A 23,671-nucleotide genomic window follows, 5' to 3' on the forward strand; every position below is an offset into this window, starting at 1 on the left:
TGTGGTCTATGTGTACAATGGAATATTCCTCATCCATTAGAAATGATCAATACCCACCATTTGCTTCGACGTGGATGGACCTGGAGGGTATTATGCTGAGTGAAGTAAGTCAATCGGAGAAGGACAAACATCATATGGTCTCATTCATTTGGGGAATATAAAAAATAGTGAAAGGGAATAAAGGGGAAAGGAGAGAAAATGAGTGGGAAATTATCAGAGAGGAAGACAGAACATGAGAGACTCCTAACTCTGGGAAACGAAGTAGGGGTGGTGGAAGGGGAGCTGGGCAGGGGGACGGGGTGACTGGGTGACGGGCACTGAGGGGGCACTTGGTGGGATGAGCACTGGGTGTTATAGTATACGTTGGCAAATTGAACTCCATTAAAAAGAAAGAGAGAGAGAGAGAGAGCAACAGTAATAAATCCTGCAGGAGAAGGGGGGTTGACGCGCCAGCCAGAGGGGACCTGCCTGAACCAAAGACCTGAGAACCTGTGTCTGGAAAAACCAGAGCACAGAATGTGGTCCCAATACTGGAGCACAAAAAATGTGAGCAAGATGTGCATGCGAAGTGTTGTAGGATGCTTTCGGTAGTCCGATATTTATTCTAAGACAGGGTCTACGAAGAGGTGATCTGCAGATGCATTTCTTGCTTGCGCTTCTTGGGCAGCATTTTTTTTTTTTTAATTTAGGCGGGGCATACATTCTGGAATTAAATGGCCGCCTATTCCCATCGGCCTCACAAACGTTCTCCTGTGTGATCCCTGAAGAAAAGCAGTTTGCTCGCTTTTCTCAAGGATGGTCAGATTTTTGGACTTAAAATAGCACGAAGGAGCCGCCGCAGAGCGAACGGAGCCTGCGCTTTGCAACCCCAGCGAGCTCTGCGCCTGCGCACACAGAGCCTGCCCGGGGGGCGGGGCGGGGGAGGAGAGGAGGAGCGCCGCGCCGGCGTCCACTGCGCATGACCGCCCTCGTTGCCAAGGCAGCCGGGAAGGCGTGGCCCGGAAGAGGAGCCCCGCTGTGTCTGCGGGGAGCCGCGAGCGCGGGGGGCTCCGGCCTAACTGGTTCGGGAGCCTGCCTGGATCAAAGCTGAGAAGCGGAGCGTGAGGAGCGTGATGCAGAGCGATAGCCCGCCGCCTGGAAGCCCCGGCTTGACAAGAGCAAGGGGAACTGGTGCACACGGACGTCGGGGCGATGGCCGACCTTCCTGACGGGCCCGTTGCTGATGGGGCGCAGAGATCCAGCTCCTCCAGCTCCCCCGGAGGACCGCAGCCCCGGGCCCGGGCCTCTGGGAGCCAGCCTGAGCGGGGAAGGGCCGCGCACGTGGAACATGGAGACCAACAAGCCGAGCTCTCGGGCTCCAAAAATAATGAAACGACGTTCATTACAAAGTGGATCCGCTATCTCAGGGGCCAAGAAACGAGCTCCGGACAGTACGGATCAGACGCTCGACGCCAAGCAGAAAGCACGCGGGTGCCTGATGAGGAACTGAATGCCCTCCAGTCTTTCTGTGCCGTTAAGATAAACCTGATCCAGCATAGAGCGAACTCTAAGGAGAAAAAGAGCAGCGGACGTCAAAAGCCACAGCTTAGATTGGAGGCCGGGGCCTCAGAGGGAGATGCCTTAACCTGTACGGTCCCCGATGAACTCGTGAACAGAATCTACTTAAAAAACTTGAGGACAGCACCCAAACAGGGGGCGACAGCCAAGCAACACATTTCTTGGCGGTGTCTCCATTGCAACAGAAAACGAGCAGAACTGGCGCAAGCTGCCTTTCTGAGACAAAAAAGACTCTCCTGGAGTCCCTTCTGCTCCAAGACAAAATAGACAAGCATCTTTACACCAAAGACCTTCTTACCCTTATTGGAGACGCCCATCGAGGTCTTCCCAGGCTTTCAGATGACCCCAGAATAATCTGGAAGAGACTGAATGAGCAAAGTCAGATCAGACACTCAGAAAGGTCAGATACAGAGCAGGTGTGGAGGAATGAGACACGTGCTTGTCACTTAAACCTTTTCTCCACCACTTAACCAAACCACTCCAACCGGGAGATAGTATTTATTCATGATAATGTGTAATGTGGATATACATGTTTCTGTTGTGTCTTTGAATAATCCTCATTTTTGCAGGCACTTTGGAAACGAAGGCTTTACTTTGCTTCCTTCTCAGATAACTGGACTAAAAACTTGCCACTCAGTACATTCCCCCCCCCCCCCCCCCCCAGATTATAGATGGCAACGCCGTGGTTGGTGTACTACCACGTTCTTACAACAACCCAGGAGAGAGATGTTGGCAGTGGAGACTAGGGTTTTGACAATACAGGTAGAAAGAAGTTCGGAGATGTAAGAGGTATTTGGGGAGTAATGATTAACAATGTCTGGTGAGGAAATGGATATGGGATTTAATAAAAGGTAAATGTTAAGAATGTGACTGAGTTTCTGACTTGTGCCCTTGGGTGAAAGATATCTTGTCATTAAGATAGGAGCATTGGAAAAGGATCTCGTTTGATGGTAGTGATTGAGAATGTGATTATTTGGATGGTTAGTTTAAGGTATATTTGAGACATCCACACTGACAGGTTGAGAAACAAAGGTTGAGGTTGGGTATTTGTGGTTGCAGTCTAGAGAAGAGGGCAAGCCTAGAGATTTGAGATAAAGCATGGGGCAGAATCCCTGATCTATAGTTGAAAATTGAAGTCATGGATATGATAAGCTTTCCTAGAAGAGAGCGGATTGAAAGAGGAGGGGCTAGGAGTAACCTTCTAGAAATTCAGCAACTCCTGGCTGGGTGGAAGAGAATCAACCAGCAAGGGAGGTTGAGAAGAAATGATCAGAGAAGGGTAAAGGAAACCAGAAGTGTGTGTTACAGAGATCAAAGAAGGAGAACATTCCAGAAAGGATGGGCTAAGTATGCTAATGCAACAGAGAGTTCCTGTGAGATAAGTTAGTTACGCGTTGGACTCTGTTGGCTTTAGCAACAACAGCCACTTCACTTATTTCGGAAACTGAGCAAAGTGGACTGAGGAGTGAATGTAAGGAGAGGACTATGAATACACACTACTAGAAGATTAGCTGTGCAGGGAGAGAGGGGGTAGCTGGAGGTAGATACAGAATTGAGGGAAGAAAGCTTGAAGAGAATACTCTAAAAAGTGATTTTGTTCGTAAAGGTTTTATGGAACTTTTCTTGTTCGTCTAATGAAACAATATTACCCCCTGGAAAATACCGTGATATTTTGAAAATACATTTATGGGGAAAGTGTTAAACGGCATTCTGAGAAGTCATCTCTGTTATTTCTGTATAAAAAATATGAATCCTAGAATTAGCGACAGTGTCTGGAGGTCATTGTTCTACATGTCTAACACCGAAGCTTTCGCAGTCAAAAATAAATTTGTAAAAATCAGCACAAAATATTTTTGTATCATATTCCAATTGTACTCTTTGAGTTTAGACCTTCATTTATATACAAAGATACTGTTCTGTCCTGTAGAATTTAGCATATTTCCTCTTAGTAAATCATTCCTAAATAAAATAGAAAATATTACCATTTTCATAGTAACTTTTTATTTGAAATCCACCTTAATGTAATGCCTTATCTTTGCCATCTCAGTATATTCACATTTCACATAACCAAAATTCTAAATAATTTCCTGTTTAGGATTCCCCATTAAAGGTCATAATCCACCCCTCTTTGTCAACTAAGCTAGAAATTTTAGAATCATTATTTGTTTCTCCTCTTTTTTATTTATTGCCCAAGCTAACTTTTCCGGCAAGACCATTGGATCATTCCTTTTGAGTATCTTCTGGCCATGACTTTTTATTTCCATCTTGTTACCACTTTCCTCATCATCTTAGCCCTCTTGTTCCTGGCTTCTTTCCTCTTCACTCCATTACCTATACGGTTGTCGGAACTGTTTTTCTAACACACAGACTTGTTCAAGTTAGTCCCTTGATTAAAAAAATAAGAAATGATTTATCAGTGCAATAGAAATAGCTTGAATTAATTAATGCCATATGAAATAATTAATGCCATATGTTCCTTCGTATCTGGTCCATGTTCATTTATCTAAGCTCATTCTGTACCTGTCCCCTGTTGCCCCCATATTTGAGCCTCTACACGAAATTTGCACTTCCCTGAGCAATCTTGTTTTTTTTTCTTTTTTTGTGCCACTAGGGTTTACAAGTATGCATTTGTTTTGCTCAAATTCTCTTAATCGTCTTTTTTTTTTAATTTTTATTTATTTATGATAGTCACAGAGAGAGAGAGAGGCAGAGACACAGGCAGAGGGAGAAGCAGGCTCCATGCACCGGGAGCCCGACGTGGGATTCGATCCCGGGTCTCCAGGATCACGCCCTGGGCCAAAGGCAGGCGCCAAACCGCTGCGCCACCCAGGGATCCCTTAATCGTCTTTTATAGCTGGTATACTTTTTAATTTTTTTTATATTTCATCATAGTAAATAGGTAATACAGTCACATGATTCAAAAATCAAAGGGATGTTTCAAGGTTTAGTGTGTACTTTCCCTGCCACCCTATAACCATTGCACTTCTAGGCTGGCCTGCCAGATCCCTGCCTGCTTGAGTTAACTCTTTTCCTGCTGGATCATGAGACAATCAGGCATCCCAGGATGAGAGCAGAGGTAGAAGAAATTCAGGGAATTGGGGAGTGGCCACTTACCAATTGGGACAGGGTATTCTCTTTTTTTTATTTTTTTTTATTTTTTTTTATTTTGAGATTTTATGTATTTATTCATGAGAGACACAGAGAGAGAGGCAGAGACACAGCCAGAGGGAGAAGCAGACTCCCTGTGGGGAACCTGAAGTGGGACTTGATCCCAGGACCCCAGGATCATGACCTGAGTCAAAGGCAGATGCTCAACATCTGAGCCATCCAAGTGTCCCAGGACAGAGTATTCTTATATTTTAGCCAATACAACCTAACTAGTGTGTATGAGCTGAATATTCATGGTAACTCTAAGTAGGCACTTATATTAGTTTCTTATATCTTTCCAGTGTTTATGTAAATATAAACACCAAAGATAATTTATGATATACTCTTTTGTACCTTGGTTTATTTTTGTGATAATATATGTGTATATAAATCATAAGGTTTGCTATTTTTAGCCATGGCTAATTGTACTATTCAGTGGCATTATTTACATTTACAATGTTGTGCAAAAAGTTTCTTACCACCCCAAACAGAAACTCCAGATCCATTAAGCAATAACCTCCTTCCCTATTCTATCCTCCTCCCAGTCCCTGGTAACCTCTAATGTACTTCTGTGTCTATGAATTTGCTCATTCTTGATATTCCACATAAATAAAATCATATTTGTTCTTTTGTGTCTGGCTTATTTACTGAAAATTGTTTTTAAGTTTCTTCCATATTGTACCATGTATTAGAATTTCATTCTTTTTTATGGCTGAATATTATACCATTGTGTGCATGTACATTACATGTATATTTATTTGTTCATCAGCTGATGGACTCTTGGGTTGTTTCCACTTTGGGTTATTGTGAATAATGCTGCTATGAATATTGGCATACAAATACCTGTTTGAACACCTATTTTCAATTCTTTAGGGTCCATACCTAAAAGTAGAATTGCTGAGTCACATGGTAATTCTGTTTAACTTTTTGAAGAATTGCCAAATTGTCTCCACAGCAGTTACAGCACTTTACATCTCCACCAGCAACGTATAAGAGTTCCAGGTTTTCTGTGGCTTTGTCAACACTTGTTATTTTCCATTTTTTAAGAATTATAACCATCCAAGTAGGTGTGAACTAGTATCTCATTTTACTTGGATTTGCATTTTGCTACTGAGGTTGAGCATCATTTCATGTGCTTATAGGCCATATGTATGTGTCATCTTTGGAACAATGTCTATTCAAAGACCTCTGCCTGTTTATCAATTGGGTTGACTATTTTGTTGACTTGCAAGGGTCATTTGTATATTCTGAATATGAAACTCTTATCAGATATCTGATTTGCAAGTATTGTCTCCTATTTTGTGGGCTGCCTTTTCAGTCTCATAATAGTATTCTTTGCTGCATAAAAGTTTTTAATTTTAACAAAGTCAAATTTGTCTATTTTTTCTTTTGCCGTTTGTGCTTTTGGTATCATATTTAAGAAACCATTGCTAATAGGCAATGTATATTTGTCCCTGTGTTTTCTTCTAAGTGTTCTAATGGTCTTAGGTATTATTCTTAGGTCTTTAATCCACTTTAAGTTATTTTTTTAATTTATTGTGTGAAATAAGTCTTCATTCTTTTGCATGTGAATATCCAGTCTTTCCAGCGCAATTATTGAAGGGACTGTTCTTCCCCATTGCAAAGTCTTGGCATTCTTGTAAAAAATCAGTTCACCATAAATGTGAGGGTTTTTTTTCTGCACTCAGTTCCATCCCATTGATCTATATGTCTACCTTTATCATGGTGCCACAATGTTTCATTACTGTGCTTTGTAGTTAGTTTTGAAATCAGTAAGTGTGAAATCTTCATCTCTGTTATTCTTTTTCAAGACTGTTTTGGCTATTCTGTACTCTTAAGATTCCATATAAATTTTAGGATGGGGGTTTTTCTATTTTTGTCATAAACATTATTGGAATTTTGATAGGGACTACACTTAGTGTGTAAATTGCTGTGATAATATTGTCATCTTAACTATATAAAGTCTTCCAATCCATGCCCAAGATGTCTTTTCATTAATTTAGGTCTTCTTTAATTTCTCTCAGCAATGTTTTATAGTTTTCAGTGTGTAAGTTGTGTGCTTCCTTTGTTGAATTTATTCCCAAATACTATATTTTATTCCCTTGTTTTCTATTGTAAATGAATTTTTTTCTAATCCAGTGTCTTTTTGGATGTCCACTGCTAGTGCAGAAAAATACAACTGATTTTTGTACATTGATTTCATATCCTGAAAGTTTGCTGGAATTCATTTATTTGCTCTAACATTTTAAAAAATGGATTCTTTAGGGCTTCCTAGCTGTAAGATTATGTCATCTGTGAACAGAGATAGTTTCACTTCTGTCTTCTAATTTGGATACTTTTTCTTTTCCTCTTGCCTAATTGCCCTAGCTCTAACTTCCAGTACTATAATGATTAGAAGTTGTAAAAGCAGGCATCCTTGCCTTGTCCCAGGTGTTAGGGGAAAACCTTTCAATCTTTTACCATTGAGTATGATATTAGTTGTGGGGTTTCTTGTTTTTGTTTTGTGTTTTTTAATAAACGACTTCTTATCTTGAGGAAATTCCCTTCTAAATGTATCAAATGTTTTTACCATAAAAAAGTTGGATTTTGTCAAATGATTGGGTTTTTTTTTTCTGTATCATTGAGAAGATCATTGTGTGGTGTACTCTTTGACCTCAAACCTTATCTTCATCACATTCATCTCATAACCCTAAAATAATGACTAGTCAGAATTAATTACGCTCCTAAGGCATTAATACAGCTTCACATTATGATGCTTGAGCCTTAATGTATTTTACTTCCTTACTTGATTGTGAGCATCTCAAGTGTAGAGACTTCTACTGTGTCTATGGTACTTAGCACAGTAGAGCATGATGGTGTAAAACAGAAGTTTTATGGATGAAAAAATAAATACATCAAAATCAGGAGATTTAAGGTCTTTTGCACAAAATAAGAAAAATAATCTGCTGGCATATTCTTTCGTGTCAACATTTTGCTTTTGTGTTGTTGTTTTCTATAATTTTTCTTTCTCTTTTCATGGATTGGATTCCCCCTTTTTGTTGTTGTTGTTTTTTTTTTTTTATTCCCTTTTATCATGAATATACATATATTTTCCCAGTGGCAAATTAGCAGAATGTTTTTAATAAGACATCTTTCCAGAAGTATGTGACCAATTAATACAGAATTCATTTTATAGAATATAAAAATATTTCTTTGGAATCCACATTTTCGGATAGACAAAAATCATCTGAATTATTAATTTTAAAGATAATTCATGACTCTCTGCAATTTTGAAGGGTGGTAAAAATTCTTGCTGCTAAGCTTGAACAAAATATTTTATTGTCTCTGAATAAATTCAAAAGGAATGAATATCCTTTTTCCAAACTCTTTATAGCTGCACTCAAGAGAATCCAGTACAGCTGGAAAGGAAAGTCCATCAGATCAAATGCTAAGAAACCACATATTTCCCCAATGCACTAAAAATGTATCCAGCAACTTGGAGAGGATTATACAAATATGGAATTTATGTAGTTGTAATATACAGATTATATAAATATGCATCTATTTAGTTTATGTTTTGTCGTCTAGAACTTTTATCAAAAAATTCTGCATCTGCAAATCTCTATGCATATAACAAACATTATAATAATGAAATTCTTGAAACAGAAGTAAATGATGTGCCAGACTTGAGAGGAAAGAAAGTTCAGTTCTGAACATCTGAGTCATTTGAATTCCAATCTCAGAACTGTTTAGGAATGTTTGGGACACCCAGCTCAGAATACCTCCAGTTTTAAACATATTCGTTTATTTCATGTTGAAACCTAATATAGTAACTTAGTTGTTTCTGCAGCAGCATAGTTTAACAACTTGCAAGGAAATAGGAATTGTGGCTCTATGTAGGTGTGGGTACTCCCCTAATTTTGTCTGGAATTGACAGATGAAAATTACACACACAAATAGTTAATTTAAGAAACAGAAAAGGAAAAGACAGCTGAACTTTTATTCTTAGTTGATAATACCCTTTGGAATAAAGAATTCAGAGATTTTCCAATTTGCAACAGACTCAAATTACGGGGAAAATGCAAAAATCTATCAGAGTGACTCAAATAATCCTAAAGCCTAGTTTTGTTGAGCTCTCTGTTGAGTTAATAACCGAGGTTTAGGAGAAAGTACGCTGTGGATCACCCTACCAAAAACTCTCTTTGGATGTCAAGATTGATGACCCCACACAATGTCTGAGAGGGGATGAAAAGGTTTATTATTCACACAATGAGGGATTTTTGAGGGCACATAGGGCAGGCTCCCAAGCAGATCTAAAAATGGCTCCAAAAGAGAGAAGAAACTGGCTTGGTTTTTCTAGTGATTAGAGTGGGACTGAGGTAAGGATTCCCACCTGTGGGCTGGGACTAGCATGGTTTGAATTTCCTGCCAGTAACAAATGAGGGAACACCTGGGCTTCCATATTAGCTAGCCCAAACTCAGGGCAGAAGGGTAGGGCTTGAAACTTGACTATCAAACATCAAAAATAGAATCAGACTCTATTATAATCCATCCGTGATATCTGACTGGTGTATGGTATATGCAAATACACTAGATTACATTTACTTGAATTTTATTTTGCTAAAGCATACATAATGACAGCATGAAGCCTATAGCCTGCCAGGTGAGGGCAGTGGAAGTTCCACTGGATACCTTGTTCAAGAGCCCTGCATTGTTTATTTTTTAGAAGTGAAATAGTCACTTTTAACAATGTTCAGAGCTCCAAAGTGGATAAAGTGAGGCCTCTACCATGGCTTTAATATGTAACCTTGATTTACATTATCTGTAAGGCAAGAGATTCCCATAATTATGTTCAGCAAAGAGAGAAACTTTGGAAAAGTAATTGCTGTTGCTACCATTGGTGGAACCACTGGCAGTGGCCCAAGAATCTGTAAATATGCACAGATGGAGCTAATTGTTGACCAGGGTAACAGGACTACCTAAAGTTCAGCTAATTTTGCTACCCTTCTTTACCAAGGGTGTTCATGTTGAGGAATTAAAAGCAGCAGCTTTCCAGTATGCTCCATTGTGGGTAGTTTTGATGCAGTCCATAAAGGATACATATTCCCATTGCTGTTCACTCATTTGATCAAAGGGTTACCCAAATAGCTAGGGATTCGAGGGAGAAGTAGCTTCCTCTAGCACCTATCAACTGGCAAGCCACTGAGGACAGAAGAGCCTCCCTTTCCTATAGGTGGAATACTCCAAAGGGTCCAGACTTCACTGTATCTTATAGGTAACATTTCTGTCTTAACAAGGAGGCCATGCTATCTGTGCAGAGACTGTAGAACGCTGCCTCCACGATCAGAAAGATATGGAGATTCACAGGCTCAGGGCCTGTGAGAACCTCTGTTTCCAGAAGAGCTTGGTATGCAGTTGCCACTGTCATGGAACTTAGAAGGGAGTTCTCCCCCCCCACCAAAAATCTATGGGTGGCCCAGAAATTTTAGGAAGTATGAGAAGTATGAAAGGAGCTTACTAAAGCCTCTTCAGTAAATAATTCTCTGGGGCAGTGAGAGGGACCACTAATGGAATGACTGCTCTATTGCAATTTGAACAGATTCTAGAGCTCTTTGTTATAGAGGGCTCCCAATTTGAGATGGGCCAATTTGTAAATGACAGCATAATAGACTTAAGTAAAATTTGTAGATTAGGACTCTGTGGTCTTCAAATCCCAAAAAGGCCTAAAAGATCTTGGGCTTTGTTCTAACACTGTGGCTACAGAGAGTGGCAACTGCTGCTTCTTGACAGTGTTAAAGTGTAAAGCCATCAGCCTAAGGAATAATTTTCAAGAATTTAACCAGGGGTGCTGGGCCTTGAAATGCCTATTTTCCTCTTTGAGCTCCCTCTTTTCTTCCTTATTTTTTTTGTCTTTAATTTTGTCCCCCTATCTTAAAAAATATTATATTTTGTGCAATTTGGAGTACACACAACAAAGCCACCTAGAAAAAATTTAATTTATTAAAAAACAACCACCAGAGGACTCCCTGGGTGGCTCAGTGGTTTGGTGCCTGCCTTTGGCCCAGGGCGTGATTCTGGAGTCCTGGAATGGAGTCCCACATTGGGCTCCCTGTATGGAGTCTGTGTCTCTGCCTCTGTGTGTGTGTGTGTGTGTGTGTGTGTGTGTGTGTGTGTGTCTCATGAATAAATAAATAAAATCTTTAAGAAAAAAAATAACCACCATCTGTGTGTGTGTGTGTGTGTGTGTGTGCACGCACACACACGTGAAGTAGGTAGAACAGATGGAAAAAATTCTAGGCCCCATGCAGGAGAAAGATTTGGGGAAAGCACCCCATTCATTTAACTTCATTTCTTAAATGAAAAAAGTTTCTATAGCCTCTAGAGGTCATCACAGGTTGCTCTAGGATAGCAGCTTTTCCCAAGTCAGGATGTATGATTTGTACATACCCCGGAGAGATTTTCTTCAATGAAGTCGTGTTAAGACAAAAACAAAAGAGGGATGCCTGACTGGCTTAGTGGTTGAGCATCTGCCTTCAGGTCAGGTCGTGATCCCAGTGTCCTGGGATCAAGTTCCGCATCGGGCTCCCTAAGAGGCGCCTGCTTCTCCTTCTACTTATGTCTCTGCCTCTCTGTGTCTCTCATGAATAAATACATAAAATCTTTAAAAAGAGAGAGACAAAAACAAAACATTTGCACAAATTTATCTTCAAGATAACACCATAAATAAGATATTTAATATTTTCATTTTGACAGTATTGCCGATGTAGATAAACTTATTAATTCTTTAGCAAAATATTGATTCTTTAGGGGAAAAAAGGGGTAAGGCTGTGTGAGAGAATCTGTCTCTGCCTCTTGACTCATTTTCCGTGGTTTGCTGACATTTTTTTTTATGTTCCTTGGCGTCTAGACACATCACCTCAATCCTTGCCTTCATATCATCCTCCTGTGTGCATGTCTGTGTCCAAATTTCCCCTTTTTATAAGGATGCTGATCATACTGGCACAGCCCATGATCTCATTTTAACTTGACTGTCTCTTTAAAGACCCTATCTCCCAATAAAGTCACATTCTGAGGTACTTCAATTAGGACTTCAATATGTGAATTTGGGGTGGGACACAAATTAAACCCTGGCTTTGGAGTGGCAAAGCTGAAGAATGAAATGCCCAGAATTTCATTTTAGTTAAATCATTCTAGAATCTTAAGTTGAAGACAGATATTCAAGGTAATAATTTCAACCATGCTACACATAAAGATTACCTGAGAAGCTTTCAAAGTAAACCAATGTCCAGACTTTCCTTTAATTGTTGTGGGGTAGATATCTGAGATATCTGGCAATAGTATTTTATTTTATTTTATTTTATTTTATTTTATTTTATTTTATTTTATTATTTATTTGAGAGAGAGAGAGAAAGAGTGGGAGTACAAGTTAGAGTGGAGTGAGGCAGGGAGAGAGCAAGATGGAGAAGGACACACCCAGGACCCTGAGATCTTGACCTGAGCCAAAGTCAGACACTTTACCGACTCAGCCATCCAGGTGCCCCTGGGAATAGTTTTGTTTTTGTTTGTGTTTTTATTCTTAAAAAGCTTCCCGGAAAGTATAATATGCAGCTGCATTTAGAATTACTTTTCTGAAATAATAAGACTTAAGGCATGAAGACCAATGGAGGCTGTTTTGTTAATCAAGGAAAGTATTAAAAATGCTCTGAAACATGGCATCGGTAGTGGGAAAGAGAAAGAGGAAGAGATAGATGGTTTCTAGAAACAGGAAGTAAATCAGCAGGATTTACTGATTGAATATGGGGGGTGGTAGGCAAGAACAAAGTTGATGCCTACGTTCCCATCAGGTACATGTCTGGTGTCACCAGCAGATTTTAAAGATAAAAGACATTTGTTTTCTTGGGGCAGAACATGATAATTGAAATGACTAAGTTTTTAACAAATTTGTTATTCTGAGATAATTGTAGATTCACAGAGAGATTTGATGTTTCTTTTAGTGGTAACATCTTGCAAAACTATAATACAGTATCACAGCTGGATGTTGACACTGATCAGTGGAGACACAGAACAGTTCTATTACCACAAGGGTACACTGACTTTGAGATGCCTGTAGATACTGGTCAAATAAGACTCGTTAAGGTGGAACTCCATAAATAACTGTTCTGAACCTAGTTTTGATCACTCCTTGGTACCAGAAATCTGCCAAAGCTAAGTAAGATCCACCTATATCAGGTACCTTAATGTAATAGTACACAAGGGAATTTTTTAAGATTTATTTGTTTGTTTATTTAGAGAGTGAGAGAACATGAGCAGGAGGGGCAGAAGGAGAGGGAGAGAGAGTGTCAAGCAGACTCTGCGCTGAGCATGGAGCTGGATCTCATGACCCTGAGATCACATCCTGAGATGAAACCAAGAGTCAGAGGTTTAACCACCTGCACCATTCAGGTGCCCCAGGAATTTACACTGGAGATTTTATGTCTAGCAGAGTGTTAGCAGTGCATGTAGTTCCACCTGGAGAACAAGATCTACTCAGGCAAATTGTTTACACACACATACTCACACATGCATGCACATATATGCCACAAGAATGTACAAGCACAGATACAAAATAGAAGATTCAGAAGCTTGTGAGTGGCCACTATATGAACCCCTCACATTTGAAGTGACAATTCTGTCTTTTAAAGGGTGTGTTTCATTTTAACTACAGCCAAAAAAAATGAGAGATTAAAAACAGCTGGAACATATGTCTATTTTCACCTCCTCCATCTGGAACTTTGTTTTTGGATATCACAGACATTTTCCAAACAAAACTCTGCTGAACAAAATGATAAATGTGGAAGAGACATGTATGTTCTTTTTTTGCTTAAAGAGCTTTATAGAATTCAAAGCATTGGGGTGTTTTTCAAACATAAAACTAAACCTTTGAACATCACAAATAGAGTTTGCTTTTGATGGCTGATGTGGCAGTGACTTTATATTTGAAATTGGATGATATTGTGAACTACAATGAAGATTCTTTAATCACTAGGCCCTATTTACATGGGAAGTAAAATGAAATCTTTTATTATATGTTGATATTTAAATAAAATAAGTAGACAAATAATGTGCTAGTCAACCTTTTAAGTTTCTGTAATTTTCTAATTCATCCTTTTCCTTAACTTTTCCAGTTGAAACTCCAATAGCTAGACCCTTATCTCATCATGCCCTAATTACTAGAATAACTTTTTCATTCTTTCTCTGACTGCAGTATGCTTTTATTTCAATACATCTCTATCATTCTAGGTTAACATTTTAAAACTGCTTTGGTAACATCACTCCTATTGTGTGGAGACTAAAATCCAAAATCCTTGACCTTCAGCATATAGGTATGACTTTGATCCCAGATTTTCAGTCTTTAATTCAAATGGCATTTCTTCCAGTTACAAGTATATTTTGCAAAGACTCATTGTTCTAGACTAACTGATGAGCTATGAGGGTCTGAAGTCAGGTGATAGCAGAGAAAATAGATGAAAAATGGAAAAATAATAGGGATCATTGAATGGGTAAATTTTGGTGACCAATTGATTAAAAGAGAGAAACTGGTATCAAGTATGATATCTACATTTAGCTACTGTGTGGATTACTCGAGAGAGAGAGAGAGAGAGAGAGAGAGAATCCAGGAAAGAGAGAGGTTTGGCATAACAAGGAAGAAATCATTATTTTGAATTTTGTGTATGACATCTAGGTGAATATATTTACTCCATAGTTGTTGAGAGTCAGGGAAAGAGAGGAGAGGGAAAGATAAAAGGTTTGCAGACAGTAAAAAATTATAATTGCCATGTTCAACCAACATAAGACTATTAAATATAAATTCACTGTGCTACAAAAAATATAGCCTAGGGGTATAGCATATTTAAAACCCCCAATTTTATTGGATAATAAAGCAATAAAATTAAAGTATTTTCCATAAAAATGACAGAAACAGTATTAAACAAAAGTTCAAATAAAAATCTCCGTACCATTTACCTTGAACTTTTGGCTCAATGTACAAATGATTCAGAAATTATGGCTACTTGACTATCTCAGCAGCTGTTTTCACAGACTAAAGATATGGACTTGGGTTTCATGCTTAAGTGATATTTATTAGACTAGGAGAAATATGGGGGGGGGGGTAGGAGGGGTCATGGCTACTCTTTTGCTCCACATTAGGGAAATTCTTTTGTTTTGTGACCAAGCACATAGTTTTAAGATAAGTAAGAAAGGAGAGGGTCACCTGCCTAACAAGCTAGTTTACCCCAGGGCAGTCGACCAGGTGACAGATGGAGTCAGATTGCCCTCACATTCCTATAAGAGAAGATATTTTTCACAGTTCTGGACCATATCCACTCAACATAAAACAGAATCTGATAACAATTATGGGTTGCTAGTGCACAGTGAGAAGTCAAATACCAAAGCTAGTCCTTGCCAAGTTTTTCTTTGTATTTTAACCACATGATCCATATTCTTCATTAGGCCATCCTTCATCTGTCTAAACAACAGGCTGGTGTTAGTTTATAAAACTTAACTGTTCTGAGTCCAGAGGCTTATGCATGCTTCTTTGGAATATATTTGTGGAGATCTAAAATCAGCAGTTTGATATAAATATCTGGACTTTGGAGGGAGAGATCAGATATCGATTCATTGGCAAATGGGGATTAAAGCCTTACAATTGGATGATGTTTCAAAGAGAGCGCCTATTGATAGAACAAACGGGCCAAGGGTAAGGCCCCTGGGTAATCCAACAGAAGCCAAATAGAGGAAGGAGACCAAGCACTTAGAATGAAAAACAAACACAAAAACAAAAACAAAACCCAAAAACCAGTCATGTGGGGCAAAAGGTCTGATATTTATTGACTTTCGGAATGACTTTCAGAAAATTTTAATTCAAAGGGCACCTGGGTGGCTCAGTCTGTTCAACATCTGCCTCTGGCTCAGGTCATGATCCCAGGGTCCTGGGATGGAGCCCTCATTGGGCTCCTGCCCAGCCCTCTTCTCCCTCTCCCTCTGCCTGCTGCTCCCCCTTCTTGTTCTCTATCTCTCCCTCTGTCAAATAAATAAAATCATTTAAAAAAAAAGAAAATTTTAATTCAAGTAGGTCTGCCTCCTCCTGCTTTTTTCTATTGAGTGATTTTATGATTTTTTTTATTGAACTATAAAAACTTTTCATACTTCAGTGACATAGAGACTTTGTTATAATGCTTGAATTCCATATCACTATTTGTCTTTTGTTTGTTTCACTTATATTATGATACCTCCCTCATTGTTTGCAGTCAAATTTATTAGCTTTTATTGAATTTTTCTTTTTGAGAGAGAGAGAGAGACAGAGATTGTGAGTGGGGGTGGGGATAGGCAGAGGAAGAGGGAGAGAGAGAATCTCAAGCAGGCTCCACACTCAGCATGGAGCCCACTTGGGGCTTAGTGTCACAATCCTGAGATCATGACCTGAGCGGAAATCAAGAGTGGGACACTTAACCAACTGAGCTACCTAGGCGCTCCCCAATCTTACTAGTTTTTTAAGGTAGTATATAACTCATTGCTTCTTTTCTTTTGCTTTAAGTGCTCTTGTCCATCCAAAATACATGTTTTTCAATTTTGACCAATATATTTTACTCAATTTTTATAAAGTCATAAAAAACTTTGGCTCTTTAAATTCATCTGAGGTGCATTTGTAGTAACTCAGTAGACATATGCTGAAACTCTGAAATGAATCGTGGCTAGCCAATCTTGTGGCCAAGGTTCTTCCCACTGAGGAGATTTCTCTCATGAAGTCTCTGAGTACTACTTGTAAGAGGGCCCTGGGAGCAAGTTCAGCAGAAGACTCTACTGCCTGAAACTGCAGCTCTGAACGGTATAGTTTGGGGGGCTTTAGGTTTTATTTATTCGTGTGTTTGTTTGTTTTTAGTGGCTACGCAATGATCAATCTCTGTTAACCAGGTTTGGTCATGTTAGATTCCCAACTATTCTATTGGAATCTGTTGCTTATAATTAATCCCGGAAATCTCATTGAGTTATGCTTTTTAAATAGGGTCACACCCTTGGCCCCCCCTTTTCCTTCCAAATATTTCAAGCCTGAGTGCTATTTCTTTTTATTTCTGTTTAAGAGATTTAGCTTCAGTATATGAATAAGATATTATGGCCTGAGGTAGCAAAGTTGTTCACATTTCTCTGCATTTCACTATGGTATCCTCTACTGTGCCTCACCCAATCCATGTTCCAGTTGGATGTGATTTTTAATAAGAGCCATCATCAATTTCGTGAGCAGCAGGCCAAGCAAAGGTGTTTTGGAGAGGGAATCTGGCATCCTTAATTCCAAATGCCTGGATCTTAGTTGTTTTTATCAGCATACCCACTTTAGGAGCACCAGAGAATTTAACTGCTTAAATTCAGCTGGGAACATGTGGTAGCCATTAGCTCTGTCCATCAAATATTTCCAGTTTTCCTTCTAGGTACATGGTAGGATTGCAGTTCTTTGCTCCCCTGAAACTATTGTGACCATCTGATTTGTGCTCTTCGGTGAAATGTTGAATGGAAGTGATGTGTGTCCCTTCTGGATGGAAGCTTTAAGTATCGGTTCACTCTTTACCAACCTGCCATTTCTATATAGTGGCTGCCCTGCCAGCTTGGATACTGGCGATGGGCCAACATAAAGGAGAGCAAAAGCTCAGTTGGTTAAGCGACTGCCTTAGGCTCAGGTCATGATCCTGGGGTCCTGGGATGAGCCCTACATTGGGCTTCCTTCTCAGCGAGGAGTCTGCTTCTCTCTCTCTCTCTCCCCCTCTGCCCCTCCCTACTGATTATTCTCTCTCTCTCTCAAATAAATAAAATCTTTAAAAGAGAGAGAGCAATAGATATGTGCCTTCGATGAGAAATAAACCTTTTGCTGTTTTAAGTCACTTACCTAAGAAGGTTTTTTTGTTTTGTTTTGTTTTTGTTTTTTAAAGATTTATTTATTTGAGGGGAAAGGGGCAGAGGGAAAGACTTTTCAATCAGACTCCCTGCTGGGAGCCAGCCCCAGACTCCCAGGCACCATCTTCCAACCCATGTGATCATGATCTGAGCAGAACCAAGAGTCAGACACTTAACTGACTGAGCCACCCAGGTGCCCTGAAGGCTATTTACTATTAGAGTCTCATGGGGCACCTCCTGACTGAGGCAAAACTGAGTTTCTCAAAGTGGACTTCTATGGGACTAACCTGATTTGACGATTTTAGAAAAGAAGACTTGGTGCTCTTAGATAGACTTAGAAGGGACACAGTAAAAATTGATTAGGAAGTCAGTCCTGCACAACCATGAGGAAAGGCTGTTCTGGGGACAAAGAGCTTCATCCATGTGTGTGTGCTCATGATGGTTACATTGTTGTACACCAGGGTGAAATCGTCATATTGTGAGAAGCACAAGCCAAGAAATGGAAAGAAAATACTCATGTAAAGATTCTCTCACCATATGATAATAATAAAACTTGAATAAAAATAAACATGAAACCCAAATATAAGACTTCCTGACTTAAACAAATAAAATCCTCATGACCTTCTGAGGTATAGGCCTGTTTTACTGATTTTGCTGAGAGTGATTTGGCTTTACTTAGGCCTGTATTCAGTTTAGAAGAGTTTTCTGTAATTGTTTATTCTATAGCCAATGTTTCAATTTATTTTGAAGGAACATTGCTTCTGTCACTACTGTCTGTTCTATCATTGTATCAAATTCTCTCTCAAGTCACTTCCACCTTCTTGCCTGCATTCTGAGAGAATTTCACAAGTCTGTGTTTCACAGAGCTCTTCAATTTTTTACTCAATACTTCTTAAGTGTCTATAATCCTCATTTTCATTGCACATGATACATTTCCCTTTTTCTAAACCCAGGGTCTTTACCTCTCCTATCATCAACTTTTCTTTTTTTTTTTAAGATTTTATTTATTTATTCATGAGAGACACACAGAGAGAGGTAGAGACATAGGCTGAGGGAGAAGCAGGCTCCCTGCAAGGAGCCCGATGCGGGACTTGATCCCTGATCCCAGGATCATGCCCTGGGCCAAAGGCAGACACTCAACCACTGAGCCACCTAGGCGTTCCCTATCATTGGCTTTTCAAAACAATATTCTGACCACCTTTAAAACATATACTTGCAATCTAGAGATTGTTTCAGGTTTTCAAACAAGTTAGGAGCAATGATTGATTTCAGGTTTCTCTTATTTTATTATTTTTTAAAATTTCATACACAGGATGTATAAGTCAACAATTCATGTCACCATCACATTCGGTCTTGTGCACTGTGAAAACTCCTTTCAAATTTAACATTTGATTGACTCTCAATTTTTGATTCCTATTTTATTGTGTCTTTTTATCTTTCTTGTGCAAAAATGGGATAGTCTGAATCACAGACTATCTCTTCAGACACATAGAGAATCTGAGTGGAATGACTAAAGGTCATTGGTGAAATCGTCATTTTTCTTTTGCAGTCATAGGCATTAAGATCACTAAGAAAGAAATGATAGAGATGCTTCTAGCCCCTCTTCCCCAATCAAAGACACATTTAGTAACTTACATTTTTTTTTGCTAGTAAAAATCACAAGCATGTTCTTTTTGAAAGAGAGTAGTGTTCTAGATGTCAGGTGGCAATCCTCCTGACTGTTTTATCATAAATGTTTTCAGTTTCATGAAAGTATATTAACTATGAAACCAACATCAGTGAATACTTGGAATAATAGATATAACAGTTAGGTAAACAGAAATACCATATACTTCAGTATTTCAAAAGTCATATTTGGAATTTGATAAAGAGAAATGCATCAAAATGTCCCACCTTTGGCATTTTGAATAGCCTGGCATGAATGACATGAATATTAAATAAATATCAAAATTTATCTTTAATCTTGAAGTCTTCAAAGATACTTTACAATCATCAAAGAAGTGATTAAGGAAAAAAGTAAGAAACACATTGACTTTGTTTAACAGTTTTGACTCTTGTTGAGTTGAAGAAATCTTGGTGAAAGATAATGCTGGTAACTATTAGAGATACATATTAAACATAAACATCCTCTCAAGTAGAGAAAGATTACCAATTGTGAAAATATGTGTCATTAACACAGTGCCAAACATTGCCTGAGGTTTGTTGTATTTCTGTATCTTAAAGATCTTTATTTTTTTTTTTTTTTTTTTTTTTTTTTTAAAGATTTTATTTATTTATTCATGATAGTCACAGAGAGAGAGAGAGAGGCAGAGACACAGGCAGAGGGAGAAGCAGGCTCCATGCACCGGGAGCCCGACGTGGGATTCGATCCCGGGTCTCCAGGATCGCGCCCTGGGCCAAAGGCAGGCGCCAAACCGCTGCGCCACCCAGGGATCCCTCTTAAAGATCTTTAAATAGAACTGTACTTTTTTCTCTGTAGATTCACAAATGTTAAATCAACCTAAATAAAATGGTTTCACTTAATATTGTGAGAAACCCAGGATCATGGCATATTATGGCACTGGACTTTTTATTTCAAAATATGTCACTCAAAAATTATCCAGAAAAATACAACTTTAGGAAATCTCTTCTTTTTATATATGCTACTCTTACATGTATGTACACGTACATCTTCTAGACATATATCTGATAAGTTTAATAATTTCCTGAATTAAATATTCTTTTTTTAAAAGATTTTGTTTATTTATTCATGAGAGACACACAGAAATAGAGGCAGAGATATAGGCAGAAGGAGAGGCTGGCTCCCTGCAGCGAGCCTGAAATGGGACTTGATCCTGGGACTCTGGGATTGTGCCGTGAGCCAAAGGCAGTAGCTCAACCACTGAGCCACCTAGGAGTCCCTCCTGAGTTAAATATTCTTAATATACTTAGGGGTGCCTGGGTGGCTCAGTTGTTTAAGTGTCTGACTCTTGATTTCAGCTCAGGTCATCACCTAACGGTCGAGAGATTGAGCCCTAAGTTGGGTTCTGTGCTCAGCCTGGAGTCTATTTGAGATTCTCTCTCTCCCTCAGCCCCTCCTCCTTCTTTGCACATGGTCTCTAGCTCTCTCTCCTCTCAAATAAATGAATAAATATTAAAATATATAAATACATATTTTTAAATATACCTATAGTAAATGGTCCACTTTGCATAAGTTCTTTTGAGATTCAAATGGTAAAGACTGTGGGGGGAAGTTAAAATAGTAAATAAATTAATTTCAATAGTATCACATTTTATAGTCAGTGATTGGGTGGCTGCTTCAGCACAAACTTTGTTCCTTATTGAGAAGAGAGCCAAAGCGTGCTTCTAGAACTCTGAACTCTAAATTCAGATGTAAATACACTCTCTTCTTTTTTTCAATGTTCAGTTGTTTGAAGAAAAGATTAGAAGAATGGTGCCATCTTGTTTTTCATAAAAAGTCCAGCAAGGACCAGGAAAATTTAGATTTTCCATATTATATGCTCCCTTGGACTTCTGTTAGCCAAAAATTTAATACTGTTATAGTTGCTTTATTGGATCCAAAGTTCTTACCAAATTTATTGATATTATTTTTGAACACTATGAAACAAATTATCCACACTTAATTTGTAAAGAAAAATCAGAGGAATGATGGATGCACTTCCAGCTTATATCTTGGCTTTTTATTATAGCTGACTTTGGACAATTTTTAAACTAGAGGAATGACATAAAAAATGATGGGGCCATCTGCTTTGCTTCTCCCATTACTTACGAGAATTAATCATGCAATGTTTGTTAAGACTGCTAATTGTGGCCACTTGCACGAGTTTTAATACCATGGTAAAGCTAAAACAATTTTCCTGAAACATCATCCTATTTTGGGGGGCTATTCTTTTCAGTATATTGATAAATTGAAATATTTTACTCATTTTAGCGAGTAAATCTTATTTTACATATCTACAATAGGATAAAGATCATTGTATGTGCATATACATGTGTGAGAGATAAAAGCTTGAATGGAATTGTAGTATGTACAAACATGAGAGACATTGATGAGGCTAGAAGAAATGATATCATGATACATGAAGTATATATATTTAAGGGATACATTTTTATTCAAAATCAACATCTTGCTCTCTTAGAAGTCTCTACTCAAAATACACTTCATAACTATATAGAAGGACTGAGAAAACACTTATAGACACATTCTGATCTATTTTAATTTGAATTGTTATATGCAAGATTTGAAATTACATCATATATGGAATAAGAAAGCCACAAGGCAACTAAATTTAGCTAACTTTGCATGGAATGCAGACTTAAATAAATTATCAGGAGTTAGAGATGTTTATATAGAAAAAGTAAAGAACTATCAAGAGTCTGACTACTAATTTTACTCTGCCATCAGCAATGGTCTGGCCTCTGTCTAAACAAATCTCTTACTAGGCTTCCACTTTCTTATTTTATAGAGAAGGTTACTTTCTCGAGTTTTTGGAGTGTTAGTTCAGATTTTTATGTAGAATTAGAATTATTACAATGTCAAATGAGAATAAGTATGATACTCCAGAGAAGTATAACAAAGAAAATGAAATCCAACTAAAATTTTACTGTTTTTCCCCTCATATCATTTTTCAAATAGATGAGTGTTTTCTGCATGCTGCTAAGAAACCTGTCAAGAGCTGCCTTCTCCTGGGTAGGCAGAGGGGAGATCTGGACAAACCCATCCCTCCCCACCTCTGATGAGCCCACTCAACAGTAGTTCTGCTTTGTTTATTTTTATTATTATATATTCAATACCTATTTTCTGTGAAGAAAGAGTTTCATGGCTAAATAAAACATAAAGTGAGTTATTATTCTTCAATTCATATGCTGATATTAATAAATTTACATTTGCAAACAAAATACACATTTGTATTTTTCTTCAAATGACTCAAAGTAAACTTTATTATCATTGCATTATTATTTTTGTTACTCTGCTTTAATAACCAGTATGCAATAAATCAGTTTAGGCAGTGATCTTACAAATGACCTATCAACCCCAAGTCAACTTCTTTGCATATATATATGTTTATATCAACTTTGCCTCACACCATGAATAAGCTGGAATTTTGAGAAATAAACTTTTTTTGCCATTGGGAATGGTTGCAAAACTAGCATTTTAATTATTCTGGATAAGAAAATATAAAATTCTGTATAGAATATAAATGTAAAAAATAATTCATGTTTAGTTACACTCTAAGAAAATTATAACTTTCTGTAACTAAGATATAATTGAAAATAAGTTAAACTAAACATTTAACTTAAGTACAAGAAATGAGGCTAAAATAAGTAGGCAAACTAAATTAACACAGATGATACTTTTTAAAAATTGTGTATTAGAAAACAAGCATATGGACTGAAAAGATCTGTTTATATAAAAAATACCAATAATAAAAATTCACCTGTCATGTGTGAGCAAAACAAAAAGAAAGAAAAGAAAAATATGACATTAGAAGTAATAAAGCAGATACATTCACCAGAGCAGGAGAAATTAAAGAATTGTAAAAATCATTATGCCAATCTCTTATAAATAATTTTATACATTCATATAAAAAGAATAATGTCCTAGAAAAATAATAAACTACTAAAAGTGAGTTGGATACAATAAAACAAATCCAGATTGATGAGGAAAATTTTGTTAATTGCTTATCACTAAATACAAGCTGGGCTCAGGTGGTTTTTACTAACATTGTTCTATTAGTCAAATTATTCTAGATGACAAAAAGATGGAGAACATCTTCTTTTATAAATTTATTGCCAAATTCTGATGAAGAAGGTAAGAACTAAGGATAAACCAAGGACATAAATATCTAGTAATAAACTACAGAATTTGCAGAAATAATTTACCCTGAAAATTATAAAACATTATTGAGAGACATTAACAAAGATCTAAGTAAATGGATTCATGTACTAAGTATATAGATTGGAAGACTTAATATTGCAATGTCAATTCTAGCCAATTTATACTTACGTTTAGTCCCAATAAAAAAAAAATCTCTTTGTTTGATAGACCTCGACAACCTGATTCTCA

At 37.9% G+C, this 23,671-nt stretch overlaps 2 protein-coding genes across 3 annotated transcripts in view; one reads left to right on the forward strand and one right to left on the reverse strand.

The window, feature by feature from the left end:
• DLC1 (DLC1 Rho GTPase activating protein) overlaps positions 1-23,671 on the reverse strand; it is a 493,459-nt gene that overhangs the window by 461,445 nt on the left and 8,343 nt on the right. The window contains exon 2 of one of the 2 annotated variants that reach the window (XM_049094618.1): positions 1,856-1,922. The exons of the other annotated variant lie outside the window; for it this stretch is intronic. The gene's annotated coding sequence lies outside the window, so the exon portion shown is untranslated. The remainder of the gene's footprint in view (positions 1-1,855; positions 1,923-23,671) is intronic. 2 annotated transcript variants of the gene reach the window in all.
• On the forward strand, positions 965-22,457 carry C16H8orf48 (chromosome 16 C8orf48 homolog). Its single transcript, XM_025476267.3, is given in 3 exon segments — positions 965-1,777; positions 1,780-1,957; positions 22,241-22,457. Coding segments are annotated over 3 exon segments (768 nt in total). The 5' UTR covers positions 965-1,191; the 3' UTR covers positions 22,245-22,457.

The sequence above is a fragment of the Canis lupus genome, chromosome 16, assembly GCF_003254725.2.
Source record: "Canis lupus dingo isolate Sandy chromosome 16, ASM325472v2, whole genome shotgun sequence".
Taxonomy (NCBI): Eukaryota; Metazoa; Chordata; class Mammalia; order Carnivora; family Canidae; genus Canis; species Canis lupus.